Source organism: Boleophthalmus pectinirostris, unplaced genomic scaffold (assembly GCF_026225935.1).
Source record: "Boleophthalmus pectinirostris isolate CB_2022bp ecotype Guang Dong unplaced genomic scaffold, ASM2622593v1 HiC_scaffold_5, whole genome shotgun sequence".
NCBI lineage: Eukaryota > Metazoa > Chordata > Actinopteri > Gobiiformes > Gobiidae > Boleophthalmus > Boleophthalmus pectinirostris.
The window spans coordinates 4,640,778-4,661,403 of record NW_026571404.1 but is presented as its reverse complement, the minus strand read 5'-3'; the positions used below and the strand labels follow the sequence as shown (position 1 = coordinate 4,661,403).

The 20,626-nt window shown below is 38.9% G+C and overlaps 1 protein-coding gene across 1 annotated transcript; it reads left to right on the top strand.

Moving 5' to 3' along the window:
• The first annotated feature begins 471 nt into the window (after positions 1-471).
• LOC129411597 (uncharacterized) lies at positions 472-9,346 on the top strand. The gene is made up of 5 exons (XM_055162929.1): positions 472-480; positions 1,160-1,341; positions 5,711-5,803; positions 7,484-7,561; positions 7,927-9,346. The coding sequence occupies exons 1-5, from the start codon at positions 472-474 to the stop codon at positions 8,249-8,251; spliced, it is 687 nt and encodes a 228-aa protein (XP_055018904.1). The 3' UTR covers positions 8,252-9,346.
• The last annotated feature ends 11,280 nt before the right edge of the window (positions 9,347-20,626 follow it).

The following is a 20,626-nucleotide window of genomic DNA, read 5'->3' as shown; positions in this document are numbered from 1 at the left end:
TCAGTCCTGGTTCAGTCCTGGTTCAGTCCGGCTTCTCAGTTTACGTCACAGAAACGGGAAATGTGGTTGTTATCCGTTTTATTATTCATTTAAACACAAAATTGAAAACTGAAAAAAACACAAATCATTATTTAATCTTTTTTTTTTTTCATTTTGATTTTGGAGATAAATAATGAAGAAAACAGTTATTTTTTCAGTTTCTTATTTTTGGTTTTATTGTGAAAAACAAATCCACAAGGAGCTTCTGTCGCTGCATTTTTTTGCTTTACAGTCATTTTCAAACACAGATTTCTGTATTTCGGCTAAACTTATTACATTATGCTCCTGTTTACTGTCAGCAGGGATCAGATTAGTCAAAAATTGTGATAGTCCACTTTTAGTCCTGGTTTAGATATTGTTGTTGTGTTTTATTTGTTTTTGTATGTGTGTTAGTTTTATATTTTGTTATGTCTTATGTTTATTTTGTTATTAATGTGCTGGGTATTCCCTCAAAATGACACAAATCATATTAAAAAACATTAAAAATCGATGTAAATACAGTTACTAAATAAAATTTCAAGGATCCGTTCTCACTTTGGTTCCAGTTCGGTCCAGATCCAGTCCTGGTTTGGTCCAGGTTTAGTTCTGCATTTCGTCCCAGGTCGATGAAACGTGAACTACCCTAAAACTATAATTGCTGGGATTTCCGTCTCTTCATTTCCCCTTTTTTTATAGTTTCGATTTTCATGCATTATTTGAACAGTTGGCATTTTAAAAAAACATTATTCGATCTGATTATTTTGGTGTAGTTTTTACAGGTTGACTGTTTTGTCGCTGCTTTTTTTATGCTGAATTTTGACGTTTTTGTTTAAGAATATTCCTAAATTTTGTTTGTTGAGGTTGAATTCTTCTTTTATTTGAAGCTGTGTATACTCTGAGTGCGGGACGACATTGTAAAGCTGCTAATTTTTCTCAACTTTATTCATTTTTAATCTAGAATTTGGAAATAAAATTCTCATTATTATGCAAGAATCGACGCAGTTTCCTTTTGAACTTGGCTTTTTAATGTAACTTTCATTCTGGGAAACGTCTTTCGGTGAATGATTTGACCATAATTTCCCTATAAAGATTGTAACACCGTCTCTGAGTTACACCACGGGCTTGTTCCCCTTTCTTCCAGAACGCGTTTTGTCCCGCCGCTCCTGCACCGTCTGTCTGTGATAATGAGGCTGAGCGAGAGGAAGTTGGCCAACGCTCTCCTGATGAACACACAGTGGACACACAGGAACATTTCTCCATCACAACTCCTGACCTCTTACAAAAACATCCAGAACGCCCACAACCCCGAGTCTGTGGGCATCTGTGAGTAACTTTATAAATAAACTGTAATTTTCTAGGAGCAAACATTTAACCCTTACTTGAGTTATATTAATTTTTATATTTTTGTTGTATTTTTTATTTTTATTTCTCATTTTTGTCACTGTCTTTTGAATATAATATAATATCCTTTTTTTGAAAATCAATCTGTACCTAGATTGATTCAAGTTAATGCATCTGATATAAAAATGTATTGAACAGATACATATGTACTCTAGTTTATGAAACTGTTGACCTTTTTTCTGTACCATTTTTGGTTCTAAAGTTCCATCCATTTTAAACAGACCATGTATGAAACATGGAACAAAAATTATTTCCCAAATTTCAAAGACCTGAAAATCATGTCAATAAATGGATGTATTTCATCATATCTTGTGTTATTCCATCTTTGAACAATTGAAGGGACAGGATTAAAAAAAAAAAAAAAAAAGTATTTAAAATGATAAAAATTTGCTTGGAAGGACTGACATATTTTATAGAAATAGTTTCCTTTCATTTTGAAGTAATATTAAAGTTTTCAGAAGAAAAAAGTGACAAATGATGTAAAATCCTGCACCTTCTACTTGTTTGTACAATTTTCCCTCCGTTACTTTTCCCTCCGTTACCATGAACTTTCTTAATAAAAAATCTCATGAGTCAAAAAGTAAGAGGTTTTTCAACCTAATCTTGTACCATATGGTAGAAAACTATATGAAGCAAATATTCAAACCAGTTTGTTAAGGATATGTAAGTGAGAACCAAGAGTTATCACTGTTTGGATTTATTGACCAAAAAGTGCTGCATATTTCATTCCCTCCGTTACCGACATGAGTTTTTAAATTTTTTGTCAACAACTTGAAAGAATCTCACAGGTTTAACTTGACCCTGTTGGAGTGTAACTCTTTCCTACATTCTGATACTTTACTTATTTCAATAGTTCCTCTAGTTTCTGAATAAGAGACATTTGAATGTCAAAAATCTGCCCGTTTCCCTCCGTTACCACTTGACCAGACCCCAAAATCAAATTCTGTGGGAAATTTCATGAAATTCTCTTGATGTTTACTGGGTCCACCAAACCTCTGAAGTTTAGTGTCTGCAGAAGCCTTAAATCTGAGCTGAAAAATCATTTTTTCTTTAATAACATCAAAAATAATTAATTTAGCCCAATAGAATCAATGGAAGTTGAATATAAATATTGACATTGTGTTTCATTTGGTCTCAGTTTTATGTTTCTATCGTCATTCGTTTCTCAGATAAAGAAAAAGTGTCATTTCTTTGGGACTTGAAGGACCTTCAATAAATTTATAATGTTAATAATGATAATAATAATAATCATAATAATAATACATGAAAGTAAAAATAAATGAAAATAAAAAGCATTATTTTTAAGGTTATTTGAGAAAAACAGATTTTTCAACTGAGCAAATATTCCACAGATTTTCTTCTATTTGGTTTTGTCACATTTTAAAATTAGGTACAAGTTTAATTTCTGACACTGGGGCAAATGATGCATCCTCATTCTTTATATTATATAAATAGAGATGTAACGATATCCAAATCTCTGGGTACGATATTATCACGATATTCATCTCACGGTACGATATTTATTACGATATTTTGAAGAGGCTGATATAATTGTGCTTTTAAAATCCCTTGACAAGATTTTGGTGTGAATTATTTCCGTCGTAATCCCAAGAATTTAAGCCAAAAACATATTTCTTCTCATTGTTTGCACTGAAATGAATCATGGGAAATGTAGTTCCCGGTGTTTATAAGACGCTGCTACTGTAAAACCTGCATTTAAGCAAAGAAACTTCACGATATTATTGTGAGACTTCTGACGATATCACGATATTTTGGTTATTGTTACATCCCTGTATATAAACTTAAATATTATAAATCAATGTTACGTAACGACTGGGTTGGGTATCATTAAGAAGTTGCTGATACGATACATACCTCACTACACAGGCCACGATATGATACGCTTTTCGATACAGTGCACTTTCGATTCAATATGATTCGATACAATATATTTCAAATCTATTCGATATGGTTCAGTGAAAAACAAAGGCTAAATCGTGGCTTTGATACTAAAAGTTTACTAAGTTAATATGAAAAACACCCGTTTTACTCCACTCCACTCGAGGCAGCGTTCCTCCCCTCACCTCTGGTCATGAGCTCTGGGTAATGACCGAAAGGACGAGATCACGGATACAAGGTCGAAATGAGTTTCCTCTGCAGGGTGGCTTCATTAGAGATCGGGTGAGGAGTTTAGTCACACGGGAGGAGCTCGGAGTAGAGACGCTGCTCCTCCACGTCGAGAGGAGCAGCTGAGGGGAGGACATCTGTTCTGGATGCCTCCTGAGCGCCTCGGGAGGTGTTCAAAAATATTGAAATATCGATATATCGTATCGCTTAATGTGATGATACAGTATCGATATCGTGGGCTGCTGTATCGATATATCACCAAGAGTACTTTTTGGTATATTTTACTAAATTATTTTGTTACAGCTACAATTTTGTTGCTTGTTTAGAGGAAGGAAACTTTTTTATGCGACACATTTGACATTTTCGCTGTTTTGATGAATAAAATGTTTGTGTTTCATATGAACTTTGCACAAAAAGTGGTTTAACAAAGACTTTTAGTATCACAGACACGATTTAGTCCTTTATTTTTATTGAACTGTATTGAATCGATTTGAAATATATCATATTGAATCGAAAGCTCACTGTATCGAGGTATGTATCGTATTGTGGCCTGTGTATCGAGGTATGTATCGTATCGGTGACTTCATAATGATACCAGCCCTATTCTGGGCATGTCCCACCGGGAGGAGACCCCGGGGAAGACCCAGGACACGCTGGAGGGACGATGTCATAAGGAAACAGTGCAAAGATTAAGTGATGATTGACAGAAACAAATAATATAAATAATATAAAATAACACAGTCCAACCCGTAGACCAGGAGTGAGAAATAATTTTTTCCATGGGGCCACATGAAAAACTGAAAATATTGTGAAGTTTCGAGCCAAAATGCGCAACTCAATTCTGCATAATATTAATTATATTTCTTTATAAAAAGCAGTAAATATAATTGTTTGTCGAGCTGCTCAGACTGGTAAAAGTTTATGTTCTGACTAAGCAATGAAAAAGTGAGGCTGCCAAACAAAAAATTCATTAAAAAAGTCCATGTTTGTCCTTGTTTACTCCATGATTGAGGTAAAATTATAAAATATGTTTATTTTTTTATTCCAAATGAGCTTAAACATCATTGTCTGTGTTTTCAAAATGTGACTATCAGGTTTTTTATTTTATTATGAGACTGTTCACAGTGTTGGGGAGTAACAGATTACATGTACCGGAGTTATGTAATCAGAGTACAAATTATGAGTAACTGTATTCAGTTACAGTTACTGTTTCAGTGAGTGGTAATTGGATTACAGTTACTTTGTTGAAATAAATGGATTACACGGTGGTATTTTCCTGTTTTCACATTTCGGGGTATTCCCTTTTTTTTTTTTCGGTAATTCCACTCATTGCCGGACACTAAACCAGGTCTAAAGCAGGACTAAAACCAGGTCTAAACCAGGTCTAAACCAGGACTAAACCAAGACTAAACCAGGTCTAAAACAGGATTTAACAGGACTAAATCATGCTGCGTGGACCGTGTCTCCTTATATTATATTTTTAATTTGGTTCAGTAAAGTCTGGACTTTTTTATTGTTTTTTATCAGACAAAACATCTTATGTGAAGATTTCCTCGTCTTTGCTTCTCTACAGCAAATCAAGTAATCCAAAGTATTCAGATTACATTACTCACTTTAAGTAATTTAATGGATTACTTTACAAACTACATTTTGGTGTGTGTAATCTGTAATCTGTAGGGGATTACATTTTAAAAGTCACCTTCCCAACACTGACTGTTCAAATGAAACGTAAACAGCAACGTGATTTATTTATTTTATTTTTTTACCATCTGTGTGTTGTGTTTTGTTTAAATGGTACAGAAAGCAGATTTTTGTTTGCGTTTTAATAAAAAAAAAAGTAGTAGGCCTCTCTCAGATGTGACAGAGAACTGATATAATTTCATAAAACTTTGACCAAACTACATCAGAAAACAGAAGTGTAATCGGCAAATCACGTAAGACCAATGTCGAAATGATAACGTATTGTAAAACTTTCTATTTCCATCTACACGTCGGATCATTCCGCTGAAAATTACTCCACATTTGACCCGCATTGCTTAAGTTGGTCATTACAAAAAATCTTATCATTCAATTTTAATGCAACTTTCTGAAAATCTGGAAGGCCATTTGAAAAAGCGCTCATTTATTTTTCATCTTTTTGTCCGGTTTGTGATAAATATTTCAGGTCCGGTTTGGTGGCGTGCGGGTCGCTGGATGGATGGAGACCGGGGCTGAATTTGCCAGAAGAGGAGAGAAGAGGAGAGGAGCGCGCGGGGCGGTGTGTGACGTCCGGTCCACAGGGGGGCGCTCTTTCGGACAGAGAGAGGCGGGGGGAGGCCGGGGAGCAGAGCAGTGTCCGCGGGGTGCACAGAGGGCCATATGGTGTGAGAGAGAGAGAAGGGGAAGGGGGCACCGTTCGGGACGAGGCTCGAGACGGCAAACGCTTAGAAGAAAACAGATGAATAAATAAAGAGGGGACGGTTGCCTATATACATACATTAACGGCCGGGTCGCTCCCCGATGTTTTGGCTGCGGCCGAATTGTCGTGCGCAATATGGTAAACGATTTAACCGGTCTGGGAATTGTCATGAACGAGCATCTGTTTTCATCTGACCTGCTCCTCTGCTCCACCTGAACCTCAAACTCATTTTGGTCCAGGGGCCGTGTCCAACCGACTCTGATCCTAAAGTGTCCGGATCAGAAAACTCATGTCATATAAACCTCAAAAATAACAAAAAGTTCAAATATTTGTGCAGAGAAACACAAATCTATTACAGAAATCTTTTTTAATTGATGAACTCTTTCTTTTACAAAATATTATAATATTATGAACAACCTGAAACTTTAAGAAAAATACAATTTCAACACAAAGTTTTAACATGAACTTGTTTAACATGAACTTGTATAAATAGAAAATAAGTAAATTTTTCTTGGAAAATCCTGCACTCGGCTCCACTTTTCTCATGTTGGACATTTTTCTGATGAGGGTGTCACGGTCAACAGTCAAAACGATCGTCCTTTAAGAGCGTTTGGAAAGAGACAAGTCTTCATTTGTGCTGCTCTGGTGGGAGGGGCCACGTACAGAGACGCTGGAGACGCTGCTGTGATAAACACCACACAAAATTAACAAGATTTTAGTAAAAAATAGAATTAAAATATTTTAGTAGAAAATCAGCCGAGGGCCAGATTAAAGGTCTTGGAGGGCCAGATCTGGCCCCCGGGCCGCATGTTTGACACCTGTGCTCTAAACTATCTGACCATCTACTCTGCTCCATCTGACCCTCTACTTTACATACTCTGCTTCTTCTAACTCTCTTCTGCTCCATTTGACCCTTTCTTCTGCTCCTCTGCTCCATCTGACCCTCTCCTCTCCATTTTCTGTTACATCTGACCCTCTCCTCTGCATCTTCTGCTTCGTTTGTCCTTCTACTTTACATCCTCTGCTCCATTGGACCCTCTCTACTCTATTTGACCCTTTCTTCTGCTCCTCTGCTCCATCTGACCCTCTACTTTACATCATCCGCTTCTTCTGACTCTCTTCTGCTTCATCTAACCCTCTCTGCATTCTTGGATCTATCTGACCTTCTCCTCTCGTCCTCTGCTCCATGGGACCCTCTACTTTACATCCATCCTCTGATTTTCCTGACTCCTGCTCCATCTGACCCTCTCCTCTCCATCTTCTGCTCTTCATCTGACCCTCTCCTTTACATCCTCCGCTTCTTCTGACTCTCTTCTGCTTGATCTGACCCTCGCTTCTTCCTCCTCCTCCTCCTCCTCCTCCTCTCCTCTGACCCTGTCTTCTGCTCCTCGGACACTCTCGTCTACACCCTCTGCTCCATCTGACCCTCTTCTTTCCATCCTCTGCTCCATCTGACCTCCTCTGCGTCCTCCTCTCTCACATTATCTGACTTCACAAAAAAAACACCTCGGGAAATCATGTATTTTATTTGCGTTACAGCACTGAAAAAGTCTATAAAACCACTCATCCTTACCGTGAGAAGCCTTGCATCTCCACAAACCCGACTTCTTGGAAAAAGTACAGTTTTAACTTTCTGTTTCCACGTATTATATTATTCACGTCACTTTCCATTATTTTTAGTCTTGGGACACATTTGGTTACTGTTCTCCACTCAATTTAGATCTTAAAAACACAGCTCAAGTGCCTGCTGTTTGACCTCTGTTTTCTACTCCTCTTTTTCTCTCTTTTCTCTCCTTATTTCCTCTTTTTCTCTGCCCTCCTTTTCGTTCTCTCTTCCCTTCTTGTCCTCTGAATCTCCGCTTCTTTCTCCCCCCTTTCTCTCGCTTCGTTTTCTCCTCCTTTTCTTTTTTCTCGCCCTTCTTTCGTCCATCTTTTAACCCCTCCTCGTGTCTTCTCTCCTCCGTCCTCTCCCCCCTTTCCAGCCCCCGTCTTCTCCTCTCCTCCTCCACCCCCGTCTCATCGCAGGTCCCAGAGACCCCGGGCCCTGGTCACATCTGCCCCCCCCCCTTCTCACAGCGGCGCCATCTGTCCGGTCCTGCTCCAGCCGGCCCCGGTGAGACACTCGGATCGCGGCTGGCCTCGGAGCTCCGGCGCTGGGCTCATGCTCCGCTGACTCCCCCCCTCCGTCCTCCTCCTCCGCTCGGGTCCAGCACGCACACCACGGTCCGCAGAGAGAAACAGAGATGGGGCAAGTCTTCAGGTCGGGTGGACGAGGCTAACGACGTGTTTAGGAGGAAGCGGTGCTGAAAGAAACGGCGAGGTGCAATCACGTAAACAGCTCTATCATATATTACCGTATTTTTCAGACTATATGCCGCATTTTTTTCACGGTTTGGGTGTTTCCTGTGACTTATTCTCCAGTGTGACTTCTATATTAAAATGTTTTTCGTGAAGTGTGGAGAGGTTCTTGTGTGTCAGTATCTGCTGCTCCTGTTCCTCCTGTACCACTGTCACTTGGCTCTACTGCGCATGTCTCCTGCAGAAAGAGCCTCTGTCCTGTCTGTGTCATGTCAGTCGATCGCATCGTAACTTCTACAATTTAACATTTAAACAAACTTATAAAGACAAAGACTGAGAAAACTGAACACAAATGCCCCCTATAAGAAAATCAGATTCTGCAGATTACAAACTGCAAGTCGTGAAATCTGCAGCTGAAAACGATAATCGAGCAGCAGAGAGAAAGTTTGCAGTGAGAGAGAAACTTGTGACACGGGGAGGATGCACCATGAAACTTTCCTGAAGTCACTGGACGGATGGACAAAGTCTGGACTTCAGTGACACCGAAACCATCCTGTCGAGATTCAGAAAGACCAGAATAATTCTAACTGGAACTGATGCTGAGTCTGACGACAGCAACACAGAAGAGGAAGCGTCGCTCTGTTTACCTCCGGAGGTCGAGGCCGAGTTGCTCAGAAGTGACACCGAGGATGAAGATAAACTGTACTTAAAAAATCATAGTATATTTATATATGAATATTTATAAAGTATATAAGTGATGTAGAAATGTATTTAGTTAATTTAGTCACAGCTCAGTGGTCATACCAGTCACTAAGATTAAGACACCAACTAAGACTTAAACATGCTTAGAAGTGTTATTTCTTTTTGTAGTCTGCACTGAAATGGAGCAAAGGATCATGGTCCATGTAGTTCCCTCTGTATTTTTTTAGCTCTTGCTGCACCGTAACTCTTCATTTAAGCAAAGAGACTTGCAATTTGTGCTCTGTTTACCTCCGGAGGTCGAGGAGTTGTTCAGAAGTGACACCGAGGATGAAGAACTGAATGGATTTAGTGATTTGGAGTGAGATGGAGAGTTTGTTACCTCCGCCAACGAGGTTAAGTTTTTGCCGGCGTTTGTCTGTTTGTCTGTTTGTTTGTTTGTTTGTTTGTTTGTTTGTTTGTTTGTTTATCTGTTAGCAACATAACTCAAAAAGTTATGGACCGATTTTGATGGAATTTTCAGGATTTGTTGGAAATGTGAAAAGAAAGAACTGATTTCATTTTGGGTTTGATCCGGAAGAAATCCTGGATTCTGGATCACTTTGAAATTTTAGTTCACATTGTGGTAAATGGGGCCAAAAATTTTGTTTCTCAATATCTCAGTTAATTATTGACCAAACCCCATGAAATTTGACTCAGGGATGGACAATGGGATCCTCTTTCATATTCCAAAGGCTGATCCGGATCTGATCCAGAAGACTGATTTTATCGCAATTTATATAAAAAATGGGGGTAGTCCTTGGCGGAGTCTGCGCCTGCTTTTCTAGTTAAACTTGTTCTGTTCTGTTGTTTATGTTATATTTTATCTGATGAACTGTTCATATGTGACGTTAACAGTCTGTTGTTCTCTCTTCTGTTGTTTTTACTAGAGCTTGACTTTACACAGGAACTGTCTGCTCCTGGTCTCTGACTTTATAAAATAAATTTCCCCCCAGAAAGTGAGACTTATATGTGTTTTTTCTTCTTCATTATACATTTTTTGGCTGATGCAACTTATACTCCGGAGCGACTAATTGTCCGAAAAATCCGGTACTGTGATTTGAAATGTCACAATATCACATTTTAGTCTTATGATTATTGTGATTTGAAATGTCACCACTTCACATCCTTATTTCACTTTCATTTTCAGTCTAATACAGACGTGTCCAAACTATTTTACCTATTTTATTAATGGCAACAAATTACATTCTGACACAAACCTAAAGCCTTTTTTAACAGAACTGTGACTGATCTAGTGATGTAAAATGCACCTGAATGCATCTGAATAATAATGCAACAGTGAAACATGCATCAGAAAAATAATAATAATAACAATAATTTAAAAAACAACAGCAGCCCCCCACCCGCACCCTTTTGTTTCATCCAAATATGCAGCAATTTAGACAGAAACATAAAACTTAAAGCTCCTAAAGGTTATAGTAAAAATAAAAATGGAGAAATCAGATGGAGACTAAGCAAAATAGAAATGATAATTTAGTTTAAAACAAATATAATAATAATCACCATTGTAAAAATAGCATACAAAAGCAAACAATGATGCAAACAATCCAATTAATTATGTCTGATTTATTTACGCTTTTTCAGAATATAAGAGACAAATTACATAAAGATGTAAAAAACTGAGAAAAGGCCTATAAAAAAAAGGCCAAAACAAAAAAACAGAAAAGACAAAAACAAAAAAAACCCAAAAACAAAACAAATATGTGCTACTAAAACATTTAACCAATTTAGGCCAACCGATAAAAATGAGTCATAAGAAGTGATTTAAAAGATGATCCTGATGGTGCGAGTCTTTTCTCCTCGTTCAGGTCGTTCCAAAGCCGACGTGTTCGGACTGAAAAGACTCCGTCACCTTCGTCAGGAGTCTGGACTTTGGAAAAAACACAGGGACCTGACTGAGGATCTAAGACTGTGAAAGGCTCGTGCGAGGTTAAAAGTTCTGAAATCTTCTGGCTGGTTTTGGCTTAGGGAGTGTGCAATCCAATCCAGCACATTTTACAAACAAAACCGTTTCCAAAGTGCTTCAAATAGCAATGCAAAACACTTTACTTTAAAAAGAAAAAACTCTGCAGAATTATGTTTAATAAGGACACTAACAGAAGAAATAAAATAAATAATAATAAAAATTAAAATACAAGATTGTGAAGGGTTTGTCGGTGAAAAGTGACTTAAAGGTCGTGTTGGTGCATCACTCGTGGTCATACTTGTCCTTTTATTTATTTATCTTCTGTGGTGGATGTTTGTGTGGTGCTTTTGTTGTTATTTTGTCCTGTTTTGAGTGGATTGGTGTATTGCTCTGGATTGTGGGGCGCACAGTCGTTTTTTGACGGGGTTGGAGGCTTAAGGCGCCATATAGTGTGGAAAATACGTTACTCCACTTTGCATATGTCACGGTCCATCCATCCATTTTCTTCCGCTTCTCCGGGGCCGGGTCGCGGGGGCAGCAGCCTTAGCAGGGACTCCCAGACTTCCCTCACCCCAGACACTTCCTCCAGCTCCTCCAGGAGAACCCCGAGGTGTTCCCAGGCCAGCCCAGAGACACAGTCCCTCCAGTGTGTCCTGGGTCTTCCCCGGGGCCTCCTCCCGGTGGGACATGCCCGGAACACCTCCTGAGGAACAGATGCCCAAGCCTCAACTGCTCCTCTCGATGTGGAGGAGCAGCGGCTCTACTCCGAGCTCCTCCCATGTGACTGAGCTCCTCAGCTCCTCACTCTGTCTCTAAGGGAGCGTCCAGACGCCCTGCGGAGGAAACTCATTTCGAGCGCTTGTATCTGCGATCTCGTCCTTTCGGTCGTCACTACCCAGAGTCATGACCAGAGGTGAGAGTAGGAACAAAAGACTGACCGGTAAATCGATATAATATGTCACGGTCCACAATGCAAATAAACTGGAATGGACACTCATTTCTATTGTGATGTTTATCATTTATCCAAATAATTATGATTTAGCACAATTTATGTAAAAAAAAAAAAAAATAGAAATCACAGATAAATTTACATTGAAAGGATTTATTTTATAGCACATTTTGAATCAGATTTTTAACACATTTCAAAACAATAATCTTACAGGATCAAATTAATGATTCTAATTCTAATTGGAGTTATTCCCGTAGTTTTAATTTACTTGAAAATGATCAGTAAATGTATTAAAAATGTGTTTATCGGCCTGTAAATATTTACACAAACCTGGAATCCTGATACTATAAAGACTGAGCGACGCACTTAAACTTCTGGACAAAACTTCCCTTAATTAAAGAACCTATAACCTCTAACTCACTGGCTAAATAAACAGATAAATAGATAAATAAATAAACATGTAGCTGTCAAAGTGTCTTCAGTCTAACCTTGAACGTGTCCGTCTCTCGGCCGTCAGTCTTTCTGCTGACAGCGTGATTGACATTCACCGTAATTATCTCTGAGGGTCTAAGGTTAAAAGAGAAGAAAAGAGTCCAGCTTAATTTTAGCTCTAAAACTTTTATTTGTATTTATATAAAAAAAAAAAAAAGGATTTAAGTGGAGTTTTATGTTTAGATTGTGGTTTGCGTCACGTGACTTAACAACAGTGTAGAATCTTTATAGTTTAAACTGAGCTGGAGGCAGGTCAGGATCCCGGTCTGGTCCCGGACCTGGATCAGTCCTGGATCAGACCTGGTTCAGTCCGTATGCGGTGCAAAAGTTCAGCATCACAGTCACGGGAAACGGCCGTTATCCGTTTTTTCCCATTCTTCATTTAAACACAAAATCGAAAACTGAAAAAACAAATCATTATCCGTTTTTTTCATTTTGGTTTTCGGAGACAAATAATGAAGATTTTTGGTTTTATATTGAAAAACGAATGAACGAATGATACAAGGATTTTTATGGTTCATATTTCTGTAATTACTCACCCGATGTACATGAAACAAAAACTTCTCTGTCTGTATATTGAAACAAATGTAAAAATAGTCACAAAGTTTATTGTTTGTCGTTTAATCTCAAATATGCTCGTGCTTCTCCTTCTGTAGCTATGAATATATCAAATTCTACAACATGAAGCTGTTATAGTTTATTTATCCTTTATTCTCAGATCACCTGTTTGTTTTTGGACAGAGGGAAGAGGAGAAAACACTCAGTCACTCCTCTTTACCAGTGTCACTCATTTTGTGTGTTTAAAATATAAAAATGTGATTTTAGGAGAATTACACATTTGCTATTCATTCATTTACTTACTGTACGTGTACTGTTTCGTCATGATCTGTAGCGTTGCCGTGCCTTGGGTACGGTGAAGGTTTTTTCATGTCCAAAGCTCAGACCAGAGAATCCAGACAAACTAATGCCAATAAACTTTGCCAGTGTTTTGGGGCTGATACATTGGGCCAATTTTTATAATATCTATGCAAATTATGTTACTTAAATTTACTACAAATTCACCCACAGCATTTCTTCCGAGGAGCTGTGTAGTCACGGTTTCAGCAGTTTTCTCTTTGCACTGAAGCTTTCAAATAAGTTTCATGCAGGGTTCCCACCGTCATGGAAATCCTGGAAAAGTCATGGAAATTTGTAAATATTGATACTCGTAAGTAAGTCTTTATTTATAGAGCTCTTTTTCACAGACATTTGTCACAAAGACACTTTACAGAACATTATTCATTCACTCTACACCTGGTGATGGTAAACTACTGTTGTAGCCACGGCTGCCCTGGGGCAGACTGACAGAAGCGCGGCTGCCATGCCAATAAACGCCATCGGTCCCTCCGACCACCACCATCACTCACACACACACCACTGTCATACTAGGCAATGTGGGTGAAGTGTCTTGCCAAAGGACACAATGACAGTTATTCCCACTGTGGCTCCTGCTTTTCCCAGTGTCTCCATCCAAGTCCTGACCAGAGCTGCTGAGCTTCTGAGATCTGACGGGATCAGGGCGTAGTTCTGGATTTAGTCCCAATATTTGAGGCGGTAATACCAGCGGTGGGACCAAGTCGTTGTTTTGCAAGTCTCAAGTCTTTGGCCTCAAGTCCGAGTCAAGTCCCAAGTCAAATACAAGTCAAAAGAACAAGTCGTCTGCTTTGAGCTTCAAGTCTTTTCAAGTCTTTAAACCAAAGGACCAAATATAGGTTAGATTTTGGCAATTTATATGAATTTTAAACTAAACTGTACTTAAAAAGTCACAATATATTTATATATGAGTATTTATAGAGCGTATAAGAGCTGTAGAAATGAATTTAGTACATTTTTCCTTTTTAAATATCTTGAAAAGATCTTAGTGTGATTCATTACAGTCAGAACAAAAAGAATTCTGATTTAAAAAGTGCTTCTCGTGTCTCCTCAAGTCACAGACCTCAAGTCCAAATCAATGATCTTCAAATCCAAGTCGAGTCCCAAGTCTTAGTCCATTTTATCGAGTCAAGTCTCAAGTCCTAAAAATAGTGACTCAAGTCTGACTCGAGTCTAAGTCACGACTTGAGTAATACTAGTATCAACGTTTGATTACTTTTCCTTTCACAACCCTCAAGGTCTTAAAAAAAGGTTTAAAAAGGGAATAAAAATATGACAAACTGTGACAAATATACTGCAGGACTTCAGGGTTTTGTTTTTCTGTGAATGCAGTTCTATGTTTACAGCACATGTCTGCGTGTGGATATGGGAAGTAGTTTACGCTGACAGGAAAGGCCTTACATAACACTGTATAATGGTACATTTGAATTCTGCTTGCGACGCATTTATTCACTGTAGACATTAGGCCTGAGTGTTACGCAGACTTACATCTGGAACCAAACGATATATCGGACAGATATTTGAGCATTAAGAGCATCAGGTATCGGCTTTACATTTTCAGCCCACGATGACCTTTAATTATACATTTTTTGTGGACCTGCTGGATAGAAAATGCAAGAATAAATCTAAACATAAACAGGGTTCCCACTTTTTTTCACTGACAAAATTACAGAACTTAACCATAAAGAGAATTTTCCATGACTTTACAGCACCTACATCACAGGGGTCAAACATACGGCCCAGGGGCCAGATCCGGCCCTCCAAGACCTTTAATGCGGCCCTTGGGTGTTTTTCTGCTAAAATATTTTAATTATATTTTTTATTAAAATCTTGTTAATTTTCTGTGGTGTTTATCACAGCAGCGTCTCCAGCGTCTCTGTACGTGGCCCCTCCCACCAGAGCAGCACAAATGAAGACTTGTCTCTTTCCAAACGCTCTTAAAGGACGATCGTTTTGACTGTTGACCGTGACACCCTCATCAGAAAAATGTCCAACATGAGAAAAGTGGAGCCGAGTGCAGGATTTTACAACAAAAATGGACTTATTCCTATTTACAGACAAGTTGATGTTAAAACTTTGTGTTGAAATTACAAGTTTCAGGTTGTTCATAATATTATAATATTATAATAAGAAAGAATTCATCAATTAAAAAAGATTTCTGTAATAGATTTGTGTTTCTCTGCACAAATATTTGAACTTATTGTTATTTTTGGGGTTTATATGACATGAGTTTTCTGATCCGGCCCTGACACTCCTGACCAACATGTGTAGAAGTAATCAGGCTTTTAGGGATAAATATGAAATGTTAACTCTTTCCACTGGGATTATAGTTTTTTAACATTCCAAATCCTGTCAGTTCATTTATTGTCGTCTCTTTTAAACAAAAGGCTCAGACGTTCTGATATAATCATACCAGCCTCATGAGAACTTAACAGAACACTGTAACTGCGAGAAAGAGATACTAAAATTCCATTACTTTTCCAAAACTTTGATTGAATTTACAAAATTCCAGGATTTGCAGGATTTCCATGACCATGGGAACCCTGAGGAGTAGGAAGAAGAAAAACTTATATTAACCCATATTCATGACAGACTTTCAAAAATACTAAACCACTGGCTGCTGCACATTGATGATGAAACTTCACAAATACTTACACATAAATATGAACAGCAGGAGCATCATTTGCCCAACTTTTTAAAACATTTTTGAAAATGAATCTGTACCTAGTATCCATACCGGCCTGACCGCACCAGGACTAAACCAGGACTAAACCAGGACTAAAACAGGACTAAACCAGGACTAAAACAGGACTAAAACAGAAGTAAACCCAAACTAAACCAGGACTAAACAGGACTAAACCAGAACTAAAACAGGACTAAAACAGGACTAAAACAGGACTAAAACAGGACTAAAACAGAACTAAACCCGAACTAAACCAGGTCTAAACCAGGACTAAACCAGGACTAAAACAGGACTAAAACAGGACTAAAACAGGACTAAAACAGAACTAAACCCGAACTAAACCAGGTCTAAACCAGGACTAAAACAGGACTAAAACAGGACTAAAACAGGACTAAACCAGGACTAAACCAGGACTAAAACAGGACTAAAAGGACTAAAACAGGACTAAACCAGGACTAAACAGGACTAAACCAGGACTAAAACAGGACTAAAACAGGACTAAAACAGAACTAAACCCGAACTAAACCAGGACTAAACCAGGACTAAAACAGGACTAAACCAGGACTAAAACAGGACTAAACCAGGACTAAACCAGGACTAAAACAGGACTAAAACAGAACTAAAACAGAACTAAACCCGAACTAAAACCAGGACTAAACCAGGACTAAACCAGGACTAAAACAGAACTAAAACAGAACTAAACCCGAACTAAACCAGGTCTAAACCAGGACTAAACCAGGACTAAAACTGGACTAAAACAGAAGTAAACCCGAACTAAACCAGGACTAAAACAGGACTAAAACAGAAGTAAACCAGGACTAAAACAGAAGTAAACCTGAACTAAACCAGGACTAAACCAGGACTAAAACAGGCCTAAACCACAACTAAACCAGGACTAAAACAGGACTAAAACAGGACTAAACCAGGACTAAAACAGGACTAAACCAGGACTAAAACAGGACTAAACCAGGACTAAACCCGGACTAAACCCTGACTAAAACAGGACTAAAACAGGACTAAACCCGGACTAAAACAGGACTAAAACAGGACTAAAACAGGACTAAACCAGGACTAAACCCGGACTAAAACAGGACTAAAACAGGACAGGACTAAACCAGGACTAAACCCGGACTATAACAGGACTAAAAATCACCTTCCCAACACTGTAAATAAATAATAAAACACGGACAGTTCTTTGTGCATAGTAAAATATCTTTTATTCATATTTTTGCCAGAAGCTCCAACCATCACCTCCGTCTCGCCGCAAAACCACCAGTCCAGCAGCGTTTACGTACATTTAACACAGTCAAATAAAAATAATATAAAAGTTTGGACACTACTCTACTGACAACCACTTCAATAAATATAAGCACAGTGTGAATGGGAGGCTCGTGTTTTAAATAATGACCATTACAGAGACACAGACTGACTACTGCACTACTGCGTACATGAGCGTGTGATCCGTGATTGCGTCGAAACACTTAAATACAGGTACAGGAATATTTTGAAATTATATATAAAAAAAAAAAAATGGCTGCCTTTTTTTCATAAGAATAAACACGTCTGTACAATGTTTACAAGAAATATGTAACTGTGTGAGCTGTTACAGGATTCCCTCCCAAGTCCACATATATATAACATTTATTTAAGTTCTACCATTTTATATTCACCTCTTAGAAATCTGGAAGAACAACCAGTGTTTTTTGCCGTACCCGATGGAGCTCGAGCACGGGTGGACGCTTGAAGGAAAATTCACATTAATCAGGCTCTGTTCACGTTTACGTCATTGGGAAAAACCAGGAAAACGTTTGGAAACACGCGATGACGACTAGGGATTCTCATTCGATTAAATTTTCTTAATGGACGATCGATTATATTAAAATTATCATCATTATTATTAGTATCTGCACTACTAATCTGCATTAATAAATTCAGCTTTACGACATATAAACCGTAACGACTCTAGATCAGGGGTGTTCACACTTTTTCAGCGTCTGAGCTACTTACAAAATGACCAAGTCATAATGATCGACCTAATACAAAGCCAAACAAACTGCACTGAAACACTCTGTGCCCCTTTTTTGGACCCTCACCCACAGTTTGAGAACCCCTTCTTTAAAGGTTGTATGGAGGATTTTTTTTTTTAGTTTCAAATTGTCAGTAAAAGTTTAAAATACCATTACAGAGACGCAGCAGCCTTGGAATTATGACCAAAAAAAAAGAAAGAATGAAAATCTGTCAACTGTGGACGTAGTGAGGCCAGATAAACATCAGCCAATAGAAAAAGAGGCTCCCTCTTTATCTATTGGCTGTTAGGTTGTCAATCAAACTCCCTACGTTTCTAGTATAACTGAATTGCCGGCGTGCAGGGATTACGCGGTTTATGCAGCGGTTCTTAGAGGCTTTTTCAAACTGTCGCTTCGTCGCAATTCGCACAAAGTTTGTTGCGATGTCGGACGAGAATCCACGACCAGTTCGCCGCCAAAGAAAGTCCGTTTTTGAGGTCGCTGAAAGAAGAAGAGAAGGCGAAAAGGAGCGAAGACAAACTGAGGTGATTCTTGGAGATTCCTTCCAGCGACGGCGTAACTGAAGTTGACAAAGGGTCTAAAAACTGACGCGTCGGTCGCTAAATTACTTCTAGACAAGTCACTTCAACAGAAATTCATGCACTGGATGTAAACAAGTGTGATTTGTAGAGTAAAGAGGCGGGAGGAGGAAGATCGTGTCACGCATGCGCAACATTTGAAAAAAGACTCTTGCTGTATTGCTCTTCCCTTAAAAAATCCTCTATACAACCTTTAAGAGAACTTCCTCTGCACTTTACACAAAACTGTGAAAAGAGTGAAGGAAGATTTTTAAACCTGTTTTTTAAAGTTCCAAACTGGAGTTGCATTCTATGTTATTAGGTTCTTTTTTTCAGACCTAGAGTTTTATTTCATACCTGACAGTTTCGACTGTTCACTAGCGTCTTCCTCAGAGTCACGTGATGTTGCTGTGACGTGTCTGGTCAGCTGATTTAAACAGGTTTTGGCCCGTCTTCCTACCGGTGGAGGCAGGACGACAGCGCCACCTGCAGTCCCACTTCCTCAGGACAGCATCCCAGGTGTGTGAGAGTAAAAAAGCCCCTCGTCCCGGTTTACAGTCCTGTGGGCACGTTTCCGTATTTCACGTCAACATCACGTGACTCTGAGGAAGACGCTGGTGAAGCAGTCGAAACTGTCAGGTTTGAAATAAAACTCTAGGTCTGAAAAAAAGAACCTAATAACATAGAATATTGGAAGATCAAATGAATCTCATTGGACTATGGAGTTGCATTCTTTTCTGGTTTTGCAGTGATATTTACCAGCCTCTGCACGTTTACCAAACCAAACGCACATCGTGACAAACACAGATGCATTTGTGGTTTGTTCTGTAGATCTGCTCTATGCTGTAGACCTGCTTTGTGCCAACACTCTAACACAAATTTAGACATAATCCTCCGACAGTCAATCAAGTGGTGCGGCTTCGTAGTTTACCAAAGTCGTACTAAAACATTTTGACAGAAGTTTTAAGTGCCGTGTACCACATAAAATCGGTTCGAGGTCAGTAAGCACAACCAGAATTAATCCATAAGGCGCACTGTCGATTTTTAAGAAAATTAAAGGATTTTCAGAGCGCCTTATAGTCCGAAAAATACCATACTAAACATACAAAGGAATCAAAATGACGTTTCTCTCTATGCCGTGCGTGGACGACGATCGGGAGATAGAGGCCGCACCGCGACGAGAGGCCGCTACATCTGCACGCGCCGCCATTCAAGTCGCAACATCGTTCAAGTTTGCGCGGGCTTTGTGTTTCGGTCAAAGGTCTCTGCAGTTTGTGTCGGGGCAGTTTGAGCCAAAAGTCGGTGGGAGAAATGGCAAAAACTGAGGTACGGTTGGAACTGTTGATTCGCCGAACATAACGGAACGACATGGAGATGAAGAAAACTGGGACATTTTCTAATTTTTCTTAGATTTTTGCCGGAAGTTGTCATCGCACGCTTCCGAACGTCTTCCTGATTTGCGACGTAAACGTGTATCGAGCCTATTTCTTCAAAATAATTGCAAAGATTTGGTACATTTGGATTCCTAATCAAACATAATAGAACAATTCATTACTATAAAATACTTAAAATACATGTTATCAATTAAGTTAACTCCGAGGGCGCAATTTTTGTTCTTCAGAATTGGCCCAACTGATCCAGAACTACAACAAATTGAAGTTCATTTACCACTTTTCCCTCATTGTGATACAAACTGTCTTATAAATTAAAGATTCAGTTTCAAATATAATTCATCACAGGTTTTTTTTTGAGGAACTGTTGTATTTGGAAGACAAAGTACAATGAATTTTAAAATACCTCTTGACAGTTTCACTTTTGTCTTTGCCACGCTCGACGTCCCTTTGTTGCATAATTTTCATTTTCAAAACCCGTGAGCGATCAAAAACCCAGATTACTCACGCCGGATGTCACTGTTTACACGACATTCGGTGATCTGACAACTCTGGAAATCAGACCGCGATCAGATTTTCGGGTGTGCGCGTAAACAGAGCAGGTTTCGTACATCGTCGTCGACATTATTTCATGCGATCGTGTATTTACATAACTTTATTTTCCCTTTGTGCACAATGCAGCCAGTGACAGTAAAGAGAAGTGGAAGT